Genomic DNA, 14,752 nt, shown 5'->3' with positions numbered 1-14,752 from the left:
GTATCAAGTGTTGTATTTTGAGCTGAGTATACTTCTTTTTAAAGGTTAGGAGACCTGTTTATGTCTCACTGCTCATTTGAATTAGTTTTGCAATTTTTGTTTTTCTCAGAGCAAAGAGCTCCTTGAAGACTTTATTAAAGCTGCTTACACAATCTGCCTCTAACTTGCTTTGAGATTTGGTTGCAGTACCTTTGGACATTCTACTACGAATCCTTTCATGCTTCTTTCTTCCTGGGTTTAAATCTGTGTTGGCTTTTCCTGATGTTGTTCTCACTCCCATAGCTTTGTAGCAGCCATTCTTATTTCAGGATCTGGTAGACCTGGATAGCATTTTTCTCATGCATTCTGACTTTCCAAGAAGACTTTTCCCCCATTTCCCAGATGCTCCAAGTAGTCAGTCTGGGAGTGTAGCAGTCAGACGTTGTCACCCCCGTGTGTAATTGGAAGGTCCTTTTCCAGCAGAGGCGTTTCAGCAGGTTGGCAGCCCCCAAGGTGTGCAGGCAGGCAGGCACCTGCTCTGTGCTGTGGCGTGGCGGGTCCGTGGGCGAGCGCGTGGGGCTGTGCGGGGTGGGGCGGGCGGCTCTGGGCTGGCACAGCCTCCTCTGGCCACGGCCCAGGCTGGATAGGCTGCGCTGCTGGGGAGGGCAAAACAGACTGGAAGTGACAAGAGCCAGCGAAGGAGTAGTCAGCAAGCAGTTTGGAGAGATTGCCATCCCTGAATTTGCTCCTCTCTTAGACAGCTGTCTGTCTTTACAAAGCAGCTTACTTTGCAAAGAGGAGCAGAGGAAAAAATGTACCCCTTTTTTATATGCGAGGTATTACTTGCTGATGAGACTGGCTGACTTTTTTTTGAGAAACATTCCTTTTTTTTTCTTTCTTTCTTTTTTTTTCTTCCCTCTCTGTTTAGCAGTCTTAATTTCAGCCAGGAAGCTGCAGAATGAGGCAGCTGGCCAATTTTGAGTGTTTATGGGACAGTACTGGTCCCAATTTCTTTAAGAATAAACTCGTCTGATGAGCAAGTCAATGTGTGGCTGTGGCTGCAGCATTATTTCTTCTTTAATGAAGAGGCTGGGCTGTTCGACCTGCTGCTCCAATCTTCTATCTTGCAGTCATACATCAGAGCAGTTGCAGAGACTATCCATTGAATGTCTCAATCAGCCGAAGAAGGTAATTATATTTTTAATTTTAACTATACCATTAAAAGGATGCTGTATAATTTGGATTTACATGATAAAAAGAAAAATTTCAGATATTTTTGGCAGTTTTCTTGACCTTGAGTAGCTATCCAATATCATTTTGCCATTATCAGGTTGTGTAGCAATAGAAGTGTGCTGCAGTAATTGATTTTGTAATAGGATCAGGTGATTTACTGGATGCACTGACAACCACTTGCTTGCTTGTTCTGAAATGTGGAGCACTCTAATGGATGTTTTGATTGCAGCCTCGAGTTGCTCTGAAACTGCTAGATGCTCAAAGATGTAACATCTCGTTTGCCAGCCTGTTCCCTTTCCTGATGGCCACTTAGAATACGTTAACACGTATGCTTTATGCATTCCCCGAGAATTTGGTCCATGCTAAACGTAGTCCAAGTTTGTGCCTAGAGGAGAGTACAGAACAGTTCTTTATGGGTTGCTATTAAATGCTGGGGATTTTTTTCTGTTAATATGTTATACTTTGGAAGTAGAAATCTGGCTCTAATTAGAAAACAAACCAAACTGAAGTAAACAAAAACCATTCCATATCAGAATATGGATTTTACTGTAGAAAAAGCCATTAGGAGCTGTGATCCAGTGAATTAAATTGGGGAGCTTAATTGGGTCTACTTTTTGAATCAATTTGTTTTAGGCTGATGAAACATGTTGTTGAACTCCAAGAGCTTTCAAGATACATGGTACACCATGCATCTGCAGTTTAACTGGAGAGTAGTATAAGTACAAAGTGTGTTACAGTGAGTATTAATAGCTTGTGTCTAGTTCTTTTTACTTTCAGAAAAGTCAAGTCTTTATCCATTATTGTGAAAGAATGAACATAGCCTTTTGAGATCACCATTACGTGCCATAATCATATAATAATGAAAACTTAAATACAAAAAAACACCATTGAGGTATTAAATGGATTTTCATTGCTGTTGTGCCTATTTTGGAGTGAAAACTGATAGGGAAAATATTACATCAGGAAGTAGAAATGTCTCACAGGGACCTTGAAGTAAGAAACAGTCAAAACATAACTTCATTAGGCTGAAGTTTAGAGGATGACACTTGCTTTGGCTGGAGGACATCAGTATGCAGTGTACAGTAGGAGATTGAATAACTAATAGCTAGGATCAAACACGTAACAATTTCTCAACTGATCGTATGTACAGTGATTTCAGTGGCCTGAAGTAAATCAAGGTGGCTGGATTAAAAATGGTTGAACCTGATTATTATTAAACTAAACTGGAAAGCTCCTTCAGCCAATTCTTGATAAAAAACAGTGAGCAGGAAACATGATTTAAACCAATTGATTTTAGTTTTGTTTTCCATTTATACCTCAGTGAAGGTGACTAAAAGAAAATTGTCACTCATTTATTTTATTACATCTATTTATTTATAAAGAGAAAATACTATTGCCACGCTTGCTCCTGTTGTGTATGGCTTGACATTCGTATTCTTATTGGCTGTTTGATTTGGGTTTGTATTTACATTTTTTTGTGTTTGTTTTGGTTTGGTTTTTTTGACATTGTGAAATGAGCATGAGTCCCTTTGCAGAAATAGGTTTCTATCTCACCAGCTTACACATGTAATTCCTATCCTTACACACCCAGATTCCTATTTCTCCAGTGTACAATATGTTTTTTTAGTCTGGAAGAACTGGTCATTGTGTTGGAGTAGCAGAATGAGCCCAAGAGTGTTTTTTGAACCTGAAGTGGAGTAGTATTCAAAGGTGTTGATGGTGTTAGGGGATAGCACTTCACTGAGCTCCAGTTGCAGGATTAACTTAGTGATTATTGAGTTTAGTGATTTGACTTTTAAAAAGGTGCATGTGAAGCCAACAATCTCACAGTGTTTCAGCTATTTATTTTAAATTGCCTTAACAGGCAGTAGGAAACACAGCTATTAGCTTAAGAGAGAGAATAATTAAAAATCACTTCCATTTAAAGAAGTTAACGTGATGAGAAAAATAAGCTTAAATAGATTGCTTTTACTTTGCTTTTATTTTTATACATCTTTTTCAAGGTTAGTTTTTACTACATGGAAATTTTGCTACCATAATGTATATCATAAAAGTATTTGCAAGAAAGTTGATGTGATCTGCTGTGTTTTGAATTCTAAACATGATGATAAAGAGCTAGGGGATTAAGTTCTGAAGTTCAAGAGAAAAATCTGTGTAAGTCAGTGACAAAAGTAGTTGAAAAGAATTACATTTTTCAGAGAAGGCAGATAATAAGTTCTTTTGTAAAATGGTGTTTTGTGTGCAAACTTGCACTTGAAAACATACAACTGTGTGAAACTGTAACTAGGGCAGGGAAGAGAAAAGAGTTATTCTATGGAGAGTGAAATGTTTCTGAAATGGCACTGAATAAATATGTGCTGCAGGTACTGTTGCATTAGGGGAGCAGAAGGAGTAATAGAGCTAATTGAATAGTAGTATCAGTAGTGTTGAAGTTGTATTTAGCAGTCTAAAAGTTCAACTGGAGACTCACCAAAATGCCTCTGGCGTGTGTTGGTGACCCTTGGGTAACACAGTCCAAGGTGCCCCTGCCCATGGCCACCCACTGTGTCCCCTGTGTCGCCTCCCAGCTCCCGCCCCACAGTCACATCCGGGTGGATGGGACAGCTGGTCCTTATGTGCAGCAGCACTTTTATTTTAGGTCCTGGCACCTCCTGGTGCTCTGGTGCTTAAATAACAAAAGCCTGCACTTTGCCAGATTTAAAACGAGTGTTTCTGTCTTACTGTTCAGCCAGAAGATATTTGTAGTGGTAACCACTACAATAGCCCTGAATAGGATTTGTTTTCTAAAGAAATTGTCATGAGAATGAGACTTTGAGCATGTGAATCATCGAGGTAAACATTATAGTAAAATGGTATCTTAAAGTCACAAAGAAACTGGCTTTGTCTTAAATGGTACATTCACTGTTGAAAATTAACCTTGGTCATTAGGCTTCAACATTTGCAAAATTGGTTTAATTGTGCACACCATCTAGTGAGACAATTTTGTAGACTTAACATATTGTATGTTTAAAGTGTCTCCCAAAGTGTCAGCAAAAGGAATCTTCTAACAAATTTGATGCCTTTATTAAAAAAAAAACCAAAACCAACCAACCAACCAACCAAAAAAAAAAAAAAAAAAAGTTCAAGATAATTATATCCATTTTATAAAAATTGGTGCTTCTGCTTACTTTTTACCTGTTTTAACAGAACCTGTGGAAGTGTTTCGCAGAGAAATACTTGACAAAATGATGTCTTCTGGAAGCTTTTTCAGCTGTCAAGTTTAATTTGATTTTCCTGAAATATCATAGTACTAGGTTTTTGTGTGTATGTGCTGTTTTGCATAACCATACCAGCTTCTGTGGAACCCAGAACTGTTACTGATTGGTAACAAGCATTCACAATAGGAGAAACCCCATACTTTTGTTTACTGATCTCCTTCCAAAAATACAGTGGAAAAGCATTGCTATTTTTGAACGCCTGTGTAGCTACAGACAGAAGATAATGATCTTCTAAACTGGTTTTCTCGCTCTGCCTGACCTTCCAGATCAGTTGAGGGTTTCTGCATCTGATACTTAATGAGGAATTGACCAGATTGATTAATAGCTTCCCCTTCCACTCCAGGTGATTTCAGTAGGAACAGATAAATACTAGGTTGCTGGCAATTGCAGATTGTTTTAGGGTCTCACCTAAACCTAACTTGAGTTAAGTCCAGAATAAAATAATGGGACCATGGAAATGGATGCATGACATATCTTGCTCTTCAAAATTTGTCAGACATGCTTGTTTTATAAGAGTGTAGTTGTCTGTATTCTTGCATTTAAAGCCCTCATCTTAAACTGGAAAAGTACCAATAGTGGAGAAGGAATATGAAAAAAAAGGAGTACTGTGTGAAGTTGAACGAAGACTTGAGAACGCTAAAGATTGGATATTAAGGGGAGAAGCAGTAAGTTATAAGGAACTAGAAACAGGCAGGTGTTTTATTTGAAGGTGGAAAACGTTGCTGTAAGCCACTTTTTTATTATCTATATATGTATGAATCTTGCCCAGCTGCCTATCACAGATTCTGTTTTACTTTTGCAGATAACATGCAGTGTGTATGCATTTATACACATGGACAAGTGTTATAGTTGGGATTTGTGTTTTCTTGTTTGTTTCATGCTGCCCTCCAAATTGGTATCATTAGAAATTTATTATGGAATCTGAATGTCAGGCTTCATCCTCTAAGAAATATAATTTGTGATCATAATTCTGCATTTTAGATAGGAGTTCAGATGTGTCTAAAGGGAATCTGGTAACTCCCACATGGCTAAATTTAGCTCTGCTAAGAATAATGTTTAAACCGCCCCCCCCCCAAAATAAAAATTAAAGTATTCTTTTTGTAGAATGAAATGAAAATATCAATCTAGATATACCCAATTTAAAAAAGAGAACAATTAGGTCTTTTTAGGTCAAAACCTTTAGTAAATTTAAAGTTAATTCTTCTTGTAAATAGATTTTCATCTTTAAATGCTGTATTGTACAGATGCTGAAGACTGAAACTCCTGTTTCTTATGGAGATACCTACTTTCCCTGTTTTGTGTATGGTACAGCAAAAGCAAGGAACAAGTCATGAAGTATTTCAGCTAGCCAAGCAGATACGGTTTTTTGCAGCTTATTTGGTTGTGCCATCTTACGGCCACTTTGTGTGTTAAGAGGTTAGTGTAATTACAACTGGAGAGAGAAGACTTTGCTAAATTTTGAAGTATGATGGCCTATGATTTTTATGAATGAATGATGATTTATAGGGTGGTTTTTTGTTCATTTTAAACTGGTCCTTCTCAGCACAGGTGGGCTGTTCTCTCTGCCAGCAGCTTAACAGTGAAGGAGTCTTGCAGGCATAACGGGGAGAGACTGGAGGTGCATGGTGTTACATGTTCAGAAAAGGAGTCCTACTGTAATCAGAAGGGTAGACATGGTAAAATGGCCTGTGAATACTCCGAAGAATAAGTTTAAATAGCAACAGACTTCTGAATAATTGGGCAAAGAACATTTCTTGGTGGTATTTGAATGTGGAGATGGTGGTAAGAACATAAAACCAAGAGGGAGGAAGCCTTCTGTGTGTGGGAGATTACAGACTATGCCGAGGAACTGAGCCAGGGGAAAAAGGACATACAGATTTTTAAGGTTAGAGGAAATATTGTGGTTATCTACTCCGACCATCTGCATAGCACAGCGCAGGGTTGTACCCATGCTGTAACCCCAAGATGGAGGTTCAGTAACAGTATTCAGCATTCAGAGCTAAATCGTACTGCTCATTCTTTTGATTCAGACTGTTCTCCCCACAAAGCCCTAATCTAGCACTTGTTGCATTGTCATCTATTAACTCTAAAGATCCTATAGTAGTATTTTGATTTTCCTGGGTCTTTATCAAGCTAAAGTAATTTCTGTCTTTTCCTTCAGTACATAATTTTTTTCCTGTTGGCAAAACAGGAAAAATGATGACAGCCTAGCAAACAGTAACATTTTGTGGTAAAATGTTATTACTGGCATCAATATTGTCATTATCAGAAGAACAGCAGTGTAAGAGACAGCAAAACCATTGCACTGTCCTCCTGCTCAAAGTAGAATTTCGAAAAAATCAATTTCAGAAATAAATGAGATTTCCTAAAAGTCATAATTGGGATGGTTTACCAGAATGGTACACTTTTTCTTCATCCCAACAGGCTGACATTGCAAATTTTGATTTGAGTACAATTGTTTTCTTAGAAATGCTATTACAAGTGCTACAGCACACACAGTCCTGTTAATAGTATTAAAGACTATGAGATTCTGGGGTTCAAATTAAGTGTTGTCAATTTTGATCAACTTTCCATATAAAATCTTAGTAACTCTCCCCCCTGTTCCCTCCTTCTCCAAGGTTGCATTTTACTCATTGAATTTCACAAGGCAGCAATGAGCCCTGGAGAGGGAAATGTCATCACAGCAACAGAGAGCTCCAGGTTCTTGAGCAGTAATATCACTGGAGCAAAATTGAGTTTGTGTGCTTGGCTTGGCTGGTTTGAAAGGCCCTCCAAGAAACTTCTTACCTACTAGTTCCTATGAATATTTGTTTTTCTAAGTAGTAGACTTTACTTATTGTGACTTTGTGCTGTGACTTAGAACTTGTTGACATTCAACCTTGGGAGATGGTGTTCAGGGACACATAAAGAATAAAACACGTGGTGTGAACTGTTGTGGTCATTCTTGCAACACTTTTCTGAAAATATCGTGCACCCTTGTAAGCCAAATGCTATGGTCTGCTCATTGTTTTGGTAAAGTAATTGTGAAAACTTTGTTTCTTGTAGATTTTGTTAAACTTCTGTTCTGAAGCTTTTAAACAATTGTTTCCTCAGTACTGTTTTTATTTCAGTTTTCATGGTGTTTTGTGTGTTACCTTAAATACCTTTGCAGTTGCACTGTAGTGCAAGACAGAGAAACAAACACCTCACATATTGACATGTTATGCTCTTTGTATTTAATATTAGAATTAGAGTGTCGATTTAACAACTTCTTCTCCACAGAGTTCAAGAGGTTTTTTTTTTTAATAAATACATATAAGTTTTCTTAATTCCGTAGGAAGCCTCTTTTTCCTTTATCATCCCTGTTGAGATGTCACTGATGATATTGTATTGATCCACTAAAAAGATTTGTGGTAAAGCTTTTTACTTGATGTAGGCTGTCTTTTTAATTACAGCTGTGCCATATGCTGCACAGAACTCTGTAGTTAGGGTTGTGTCAGCACTTACATATGAAATCTCTCATTTTTATCAGCGACTTAATGCTGACAATAATGCTTTGAGGAAAAGCATAGCAAGATCTTAGCCTTCAGGGTGAGTCAGTAAGAGTTCACTATATTAAAAACTATTCAGATAAATCTGACTTAATGAAAGGTTATAACCTCTTTTACACACAGACTCACTATGTGTGCTTACAACTACTGTTTTAAAATTATTTTTTAAGGCTTTTTTCCTTACTTGAGGTACTGCCATTCAGCATCTAAAAAGCAGCGGATTTCAATGCTCTCTTCCTCTGGGACTCTCTAAGGGACCTACAGCAGTTCTTGAACCTGCCTGCCTCTTTGTCTTGGTTTCGCCCTGCCTCCTCTTCCCCTTCTCCCAAGCCTGCAGTTACTCTGACTGAAGGACCTAGCAAGAATGAAGGATGGCTGTCTCACTGGTGTTGTGTTTTTGTACTTACCAAATGTTTGATCCCACATGAGAAAGAAGTGTTTGCAGAGGGGTATTTTCTCCTTATTTTAGAAACGTAAAGCAGCTACTGTAAAAGAATGTGTCTCATACTACAGACTGAGGCTGTGGTATGCTGGCTCACAGCCCAGAGCACAGAGCTAATCATGGGAGCCTAAATGAACAGGATTGATTTGGTTTTTCTCTAATGGTGGTAGTGAGAGTCCCTACCCTTTGTGGGAAAGGGAATGGCTTGAGCACTCAGGGCTGGGTTCAGTTCCTGCTTGTACCTGCAAGGGTGTAAGTGCTCATCTCTCCCTTTTCTAGAAGAGCGCTGAGAAATTGTTCGAGTGGGGGCATCTTCCATCTCTGTTGTGGTGTGTAGGCCACTGTGTGATTAAGGATAAGGAGAGAAAGGCAGAAGGAATATGATTTTGCAGGCTTAATATACTTTCCCCTGAGTTTGGGGAAGAGATGCCCGAGCACCAGGGTCTGCTCCCTGCATTATTTCCATGTCTCTCCCAAAAATTTAACAACTATATGGAAAAAGCAGGACTACACCTAGGAGCTGATATCCTAGAATCATCATCGCTTATGTTGTTCTGTCCTGATGTCTTAGAATGCTGTAGTGAGGAGAAAGAAATGCTGGTTTAAATCTCCCTCATCAGATTTTGCTCTGATAATGCAGATGTGTCTTTTTTCATTTCTCCTCTAACTGATCCTGACATACAGACCTTATGATGTTTTGATTTTTTTTCCTTTGTTTGTGGTTTGTGGGTAGGTGTCATCCTGGTCATCAGGCCCTCCTGGGATGGGAAAATGCTAGAGGAAAAAAAACCATATAACCAGTACACTCAACTGTCAATGAGAACAAAAAGTGAAAAGAAGAAGGAAGAGATGTAATGCTCAAAAAACCTAAATTTAAAGAGTCAGAGTTGTCAGAGCTCAAAGCACAGCTACGCTACATTGCTACAGATACAAGTCTGGATTTCACAGGAACTTGCTATCACAGTTAAGTTCAGCATAGATGACTTTGCTGGGCAGGCCTCTGACAGAATCACTCTTTCACCTGTTTGTTGCTAAGATAAAGGAGTTCACTATGAAATGTACATGCATACCATTGCATCGAGCAGTCTAGAAAACATGTATAAATACACCTTGTTTACATTCTGTGGGCATGTTGATGGACCCTGAGGGCAGAAATTGGAGTGTGAGACTTGTAATGTGGGAAGAAGTTGGGTTCACAAAGTAATGACATTTTTGATTCTTTATTTACCTTTCACTTTTTCAAAGGTCTTTTTCAGGGAAGTATATGTAATAAACATCACTTTATAAATGGGGAAACAGACTCTGAAAGTGAAAAGGATGAAGGTTTTTCTTCAGGCCCCTGGCAAATCTGAGCATGGAAACAAAATCTCCTCAGAGTGTATTCAGCAGTTTTCCCACTAGGTCACATTTTCTCCACATAGTATTTTCTTTGTGAGAAAAGCACAGAGAAAAGTCTCAAGTGACTGCAAGATGGCAAAACATTTGTAGGGGTATTCCAGGTACCTTAAAAACGTGATCCCCATGTCATGTAACTGGAGAAATAAGGCACAAGGAAGATAGTGACTTGCGGAAATTCTCTCATCTGGACTTGGGATAAAAATCAGAACCATTCCCTACCTTTTTAACACATTTAACAAAATGGTCTCTGTAGCCTCTTGGACCTTACTGCTTCAGTTTCTTTTGTGCCACATCTTCACAAGTACGTGTGCAGTGTCTTTGCCAACGGTTGGGAGCTGTGTGCCAACTAATGCAGCTGTCACTTGATTATTTTTTTTTCCCCCAAGCTTTTTGGCTCCATCTGCTTGCCTGGTCACTTCCATTGTTTGCTTTCCATTTCCTACTGTGCTGCCTCCCAGATGCATAGTTGTCAGTAATAGTCAGTCTGTGCCTCTCCCTGCCCCCAGTCTCCCCAGAGGATGCAGATTACACCTTTCCTTCCTCTAAATGCTTATGCCCATACTCACAATTCAGGATGGAGTGTAGAAGAGACTTCCTGAACATGTCATAACTAATGTATACCAAAGCATTTTCCATCTGCTTTCCACCCACAGCTACAGCTATTTCTCACAGTATCTGTAGTGACAACAAAATATTTTTCTTGAGCAGGTTTTGGTTAAGTGGCTTAAATTGAAGAAGAAAGGAAACAGCTAAACAACGTGGACTGAAGGATAAGTGCAGGAGCTGGGAAAGGAATTCTGTAATTTATTTATCTTAAAGGTATAGCAACCCCTAATTTTGAGTGGTAGTTTACTGATGGAAGATTGGTCACTAATTATTTTTTCTACTTGGAAAGATCCCTTGCATATCATGGGCAATTCAAGATGTTAAAATGTGCAAATCATGCACATTGCTAAGTTAGTGCAGAGCATCACAGTTAGTGTGATGAGCCAGCTGAATTTGAAACAAAACATGAACTGGCAAATCACTTAGCCTCTATCAAGTGAACTATATGGAAAGATTCTACCTGCTGCTTATGCATGTTTGAGGCTCAATTTTATTTATTTATTTTAAATATCTGTATGTGTCTATATATTTACTTGCAGTTGATTTGGTGTCAATTTTTGTTCGGGAGCTCAAGAAAGCAGCAACAACTGGCAGTTACAAACTGATTAAATTTTGCAAGTTTTATTGGTCAGAGAAGTTCTTTGTTCCATTGTTGTAACCAAGATTTTTTTATCTTGCTTATGTGTACATACACACTGCCTTTTAAATTTCTCATTAAAAATTTCTTAGGATCAAATGGGTGCACTGAAACCTGTACACAGGTTGATTTTTAAGTACTTTGTATATCTTGGTTAACATTTTGCACATTTGGCACTTTTTCCTTCAGAAGAAGGAGTAGTTAACATGTATTTGCTGTACTCTATCTTTGTGGAGTTTCTAAATGCATTGAATTCCAAGAGAAAATAATAAAGCTGCACATAAGGATATTTGTTAGCCTGAGGAGAAAAAAATAAACTACCTTCCGGGTTGATTCTTACTAGAAATGCAGAGGTAATCTTTTCCAAACTGAGAAGAGTCTGGCCATTTGTTGACTGTACCTTCCACTGGGGACAAACTTACAGAAGAGGCATCCTTCTTTATGAAGAACATAATGAATTTTTATGTGTTTCAGTGTCAAAGTCTTCCTCAAACCTTTTTTATGCAACACATAACATTAATCTTATCACTATTCTGTATTGCTGGTATGGTTACATTAATTATTTTTTCCTCCCAGTAGTAGTCTACTTTCAAGTTTCTTGTGGACCTTTAATTTTGTAAATAAAGTAAAATAGCAGCCTTCCATCTGTGAAAAAATGTAGGCAAAGAAGTATAGTGATTTTTGTTGGAAACTGTAGTTAATTGTTCTGAGCTGTTACATTGACTCAATGACCCCACAAAGGTAGCAAAAATCACTTGCGTTATGGAATGTTTCAGATCCTTTATGATCCCATGGCATCTAAAACAATCCCCAAACAATTTCCTCACTACCACCAAAGGAAAACCAGCCGTGAACCCTGTTCTGAGAGAGCAAAGATGTAAAATGTGTATTAATATATTAGAGGTATTAGCTCATTTTATGGCAGGAGGTTTGATTGCTGTAAGCACAGAAGACAAATCTTGGACCTTAGTTGTTGCATCACAGCTAGTGCACAGAGTGGCTGTTTGTGAAATAGTGAGTTGCAGAAATGCTAAAACCCAGTCAAGAATCCATCAGATTCTTGTAACTTAAGGAACAAACTCTTAATTGTCCTCTCTTGTCTGCTCATGTAGAAAATCACACTTTCAAAATTTCTCATGTGTGCTAGATTTCCACTTACTCAGTGAAACCGATGCTATTCCAGTGTGTGTAGCTGACGTTTGATTCTCAGAATTAAAATTCTAAGTGTAGGAATTACGGAAAATAATGCACAGTAGCAGTACCTGCTTATGGGAAGAGCTGAGAAATAAAGAAGTGATGGCAATTCCTTGGCTGTCTGTTGCGAATTTATTTTAGCCATAGTCTGAAAAGGTCTTGTGTCGGTACATGTAGCCTTTACACATGATTGTGACTGGTTCCATGAGCAGGAAAATGTAGGTAGCTGACAATTGAAACCTTGTGCCATCACTTGCAGAGGGATGGCTATGGCAAATGTCCTGATGACATATATTATATAAGGTGTAATTAGGTGACAGATGGTGTCAAACTTCACTTGCACTTGTAGTTGGCATAGTTTTTTGAGGAGGGAACAGTAAGGACACACTGCTATTTTTGCACTTTATTTAGCCACCTCTATTCACAAACCCTCAGATTTTGTGCATTTACTCATGCCATTTGAATGCAACTACACTTCTGGTTTTAAAAAGCAAGTTCTCAGAGGCCAGTTAAGATAGCCTTGATGCTGAGGAAGGCAGGTACACTGCTGTATAAATTCAGACTGCTTTTTAAATGTGTAAGTATACAGTGGTTATTGTATCTTGACAGGCTGTCTATCACAATGGCAGGATTGATATTCCTGCAACTATGAGTCCATTATTTTCCACATTTAAAACTTTCTATGGCTATAAATATAGGCAGGTACTGTTAATATGGGAAGACATTTATCTCTTTATTTGGTTTATATTAGCAATTGTATTGATGACTGACAAACAGCTTCTGGTATCAGGCAAAAACTGTCACAAATAGAACATTTTATTTAATTTTTGTGCAAGGATTGTAGTACAGTCTTTGCATTTTCTCATTAGAATAAAAAAAAAGACATTATTTTGGTATTTTCTGTGTTTTAATTCTATAAAATTGATTGCTGTCCCAAGGTAATGTTTTTTGTCTCTACTAGTCACAATGAGAGTGCCTGTTGTTTGTAATCTTCTACTTTGAATTTGCTTTTGCTCATTTATTTCATCAATAACTCTCCTTGGATCCCGTTGTTGATCTGTCGTATCAGCACCAAAGGACTTGGCAAAGAGTCCTATGCAAAGGTAAACAGACTTCTGCAACTTTCACATGATGTGAAACTTGAGTTGGGTTTTAGCAACCTGTACATTTCAGGATCGTATACGGATTTACACCAGCCTGTGTTGGGTATGTCAGTTAAAAGGAGTTAAGAGAGATGAACACTCTTTGAAAATACTTCCTTATAAGCACTTCAGCTACTTTAGACATTAGTTAGTCTGGTTAGTGAATTTCACTGGCTGACTGGTTTAACATCTTACTTGTTAGTTTCCTTTATGTAATTCTTGTCCTAATAATATTGATAGTATGCTGCAAGGACAATGCTGGTTGGAGTCATCTCCATTGTTAGAGAAGCTTTAAATATTATTAAATTAAGGAATTGAGTTCTTGGCCTTTATGACAGTTTTCCTCTTCTTGGTGCACAAAGCCAATTTATCTTGAAGCATAAAATAAACAACCTAGTACTAATGTTATGAAGTGTCCATTTCTGCTTGTTTCAGCTGTTACTAAATATAAAAATTGATATGCTGGAACACTTACTCCTGAGTCGTCGTCTTTCTCCAAGCCTTGCATAATACAGTAAATCAATAATGCACTTTCTTGCCTACAGGCGCTGAACAGATCTGATCCTGTTTACTCTGTATCTAGTAATGAATTATCTATAATTCCTCTAAGACTGTGTAATTTATTCTGCACTTCACGTTTTTTCCCCTTGCTATCCCCTTATGCTTAGTTCACTTCTAGTTTTACACTGCCACATGTACTTGGAATGTACATCTGTTACGATACGCAGCTTCTAACTTCACCTTGCAATTTCTTTTCAAAACACAATTTTTCAGTCACCTCTTTCCTGTGTTGCTGCTTCTAATTTTCTTAAACAGTAGTGGGTGAACTCATAAGCAGCGTATCAATCCCATTGCAAGCAGCTAAATGTATATCTTCTCTCCTTGGTCTGAGATTTGTGAATTCTGTTGAGCAAATTCTGTTCTTTAGACAGTATAAATGATGGACTCCACTGTATGAGAGCCACTTGGCTTATTCCTTCTGAAAAGGAATGCATGTACTGATAGTGAGAGATCCTGGTTGATATTTGTCAAACCTGTACTTGGAGAAGGGACTTTCCCTGTGAAGGACAAATAAAAGCAGCTGCTTTTGGATTTCATGTTTATGTACTGGGCATGAAGGCTACTGGTAACTAATAAGGAGGCGATAATGTGTGCATATTGAAAAACAAAATCTGGGGTTGTTTTACTTCTGCAGATCCAAAAGACTTCAGTAGACTTTCAGGAATGCACTGAGGCAGGAGCGGCACGGAGCATTTCAGTCATGGGGAAAGTATAGTGAAGAGGATAGAGGTAGTAAGTCAACAAGCAGGAATAGAATCATTTCCTACAGCCTT

General features: G+C 38.2%; 1 protein-coding gene across 4 annotated transcripts in view; it reads left to right on the top strand.

Annotated features, from left to right (window-relative positions):
- Window positions 1–14,752, top strand: part of FBXW7 (F-box and WD repeat domain containing 7) — a 181,400-nt gene that overhangs the window by 46,820 nt on the left and 119,828 nt on the right. Inside the window, exon 1 of one of the 4 annotated variants that reach the window (XM_042049563.1) lies at window positions 918–1,167. The exons of 1 other annotated variant lie outside the window; for it this stretch is intronic. In XM_042049563.1, the coding sequence (XP_041905497.1) occupies window positions 1,012–1,167 (156 nt within the window). In that variant the 5' untranslated portion in view covers window positions 918–1,011. Of the gene's footprint in view, window positions 1–917; window positions 1,168–14,752 lie in introns of those variants that run through there. 2 more of the 4 variants (XM_042049564.1, XM_042049559.1) reach the window with 2 other exon arrangements.

This window comes from Corvus kubaryi, unplaced genomic scaffold, assembly GCF_017639235.1.
Source record: "Corvus kubaryi isolate FWS band 111438036 unplaced genomic scaffold, C.kubaryi_AGA036_p1.0 71, whole genome shotgun sequence".
NCBI lineage: Eukaryota > Metazoa > Chordata > Aves > Passeriformes > Corvidae > Corvus > Corvus kubaryi.
This window is presented reverse-complemented; position numbering and strand designations above follow the sequence as displayed.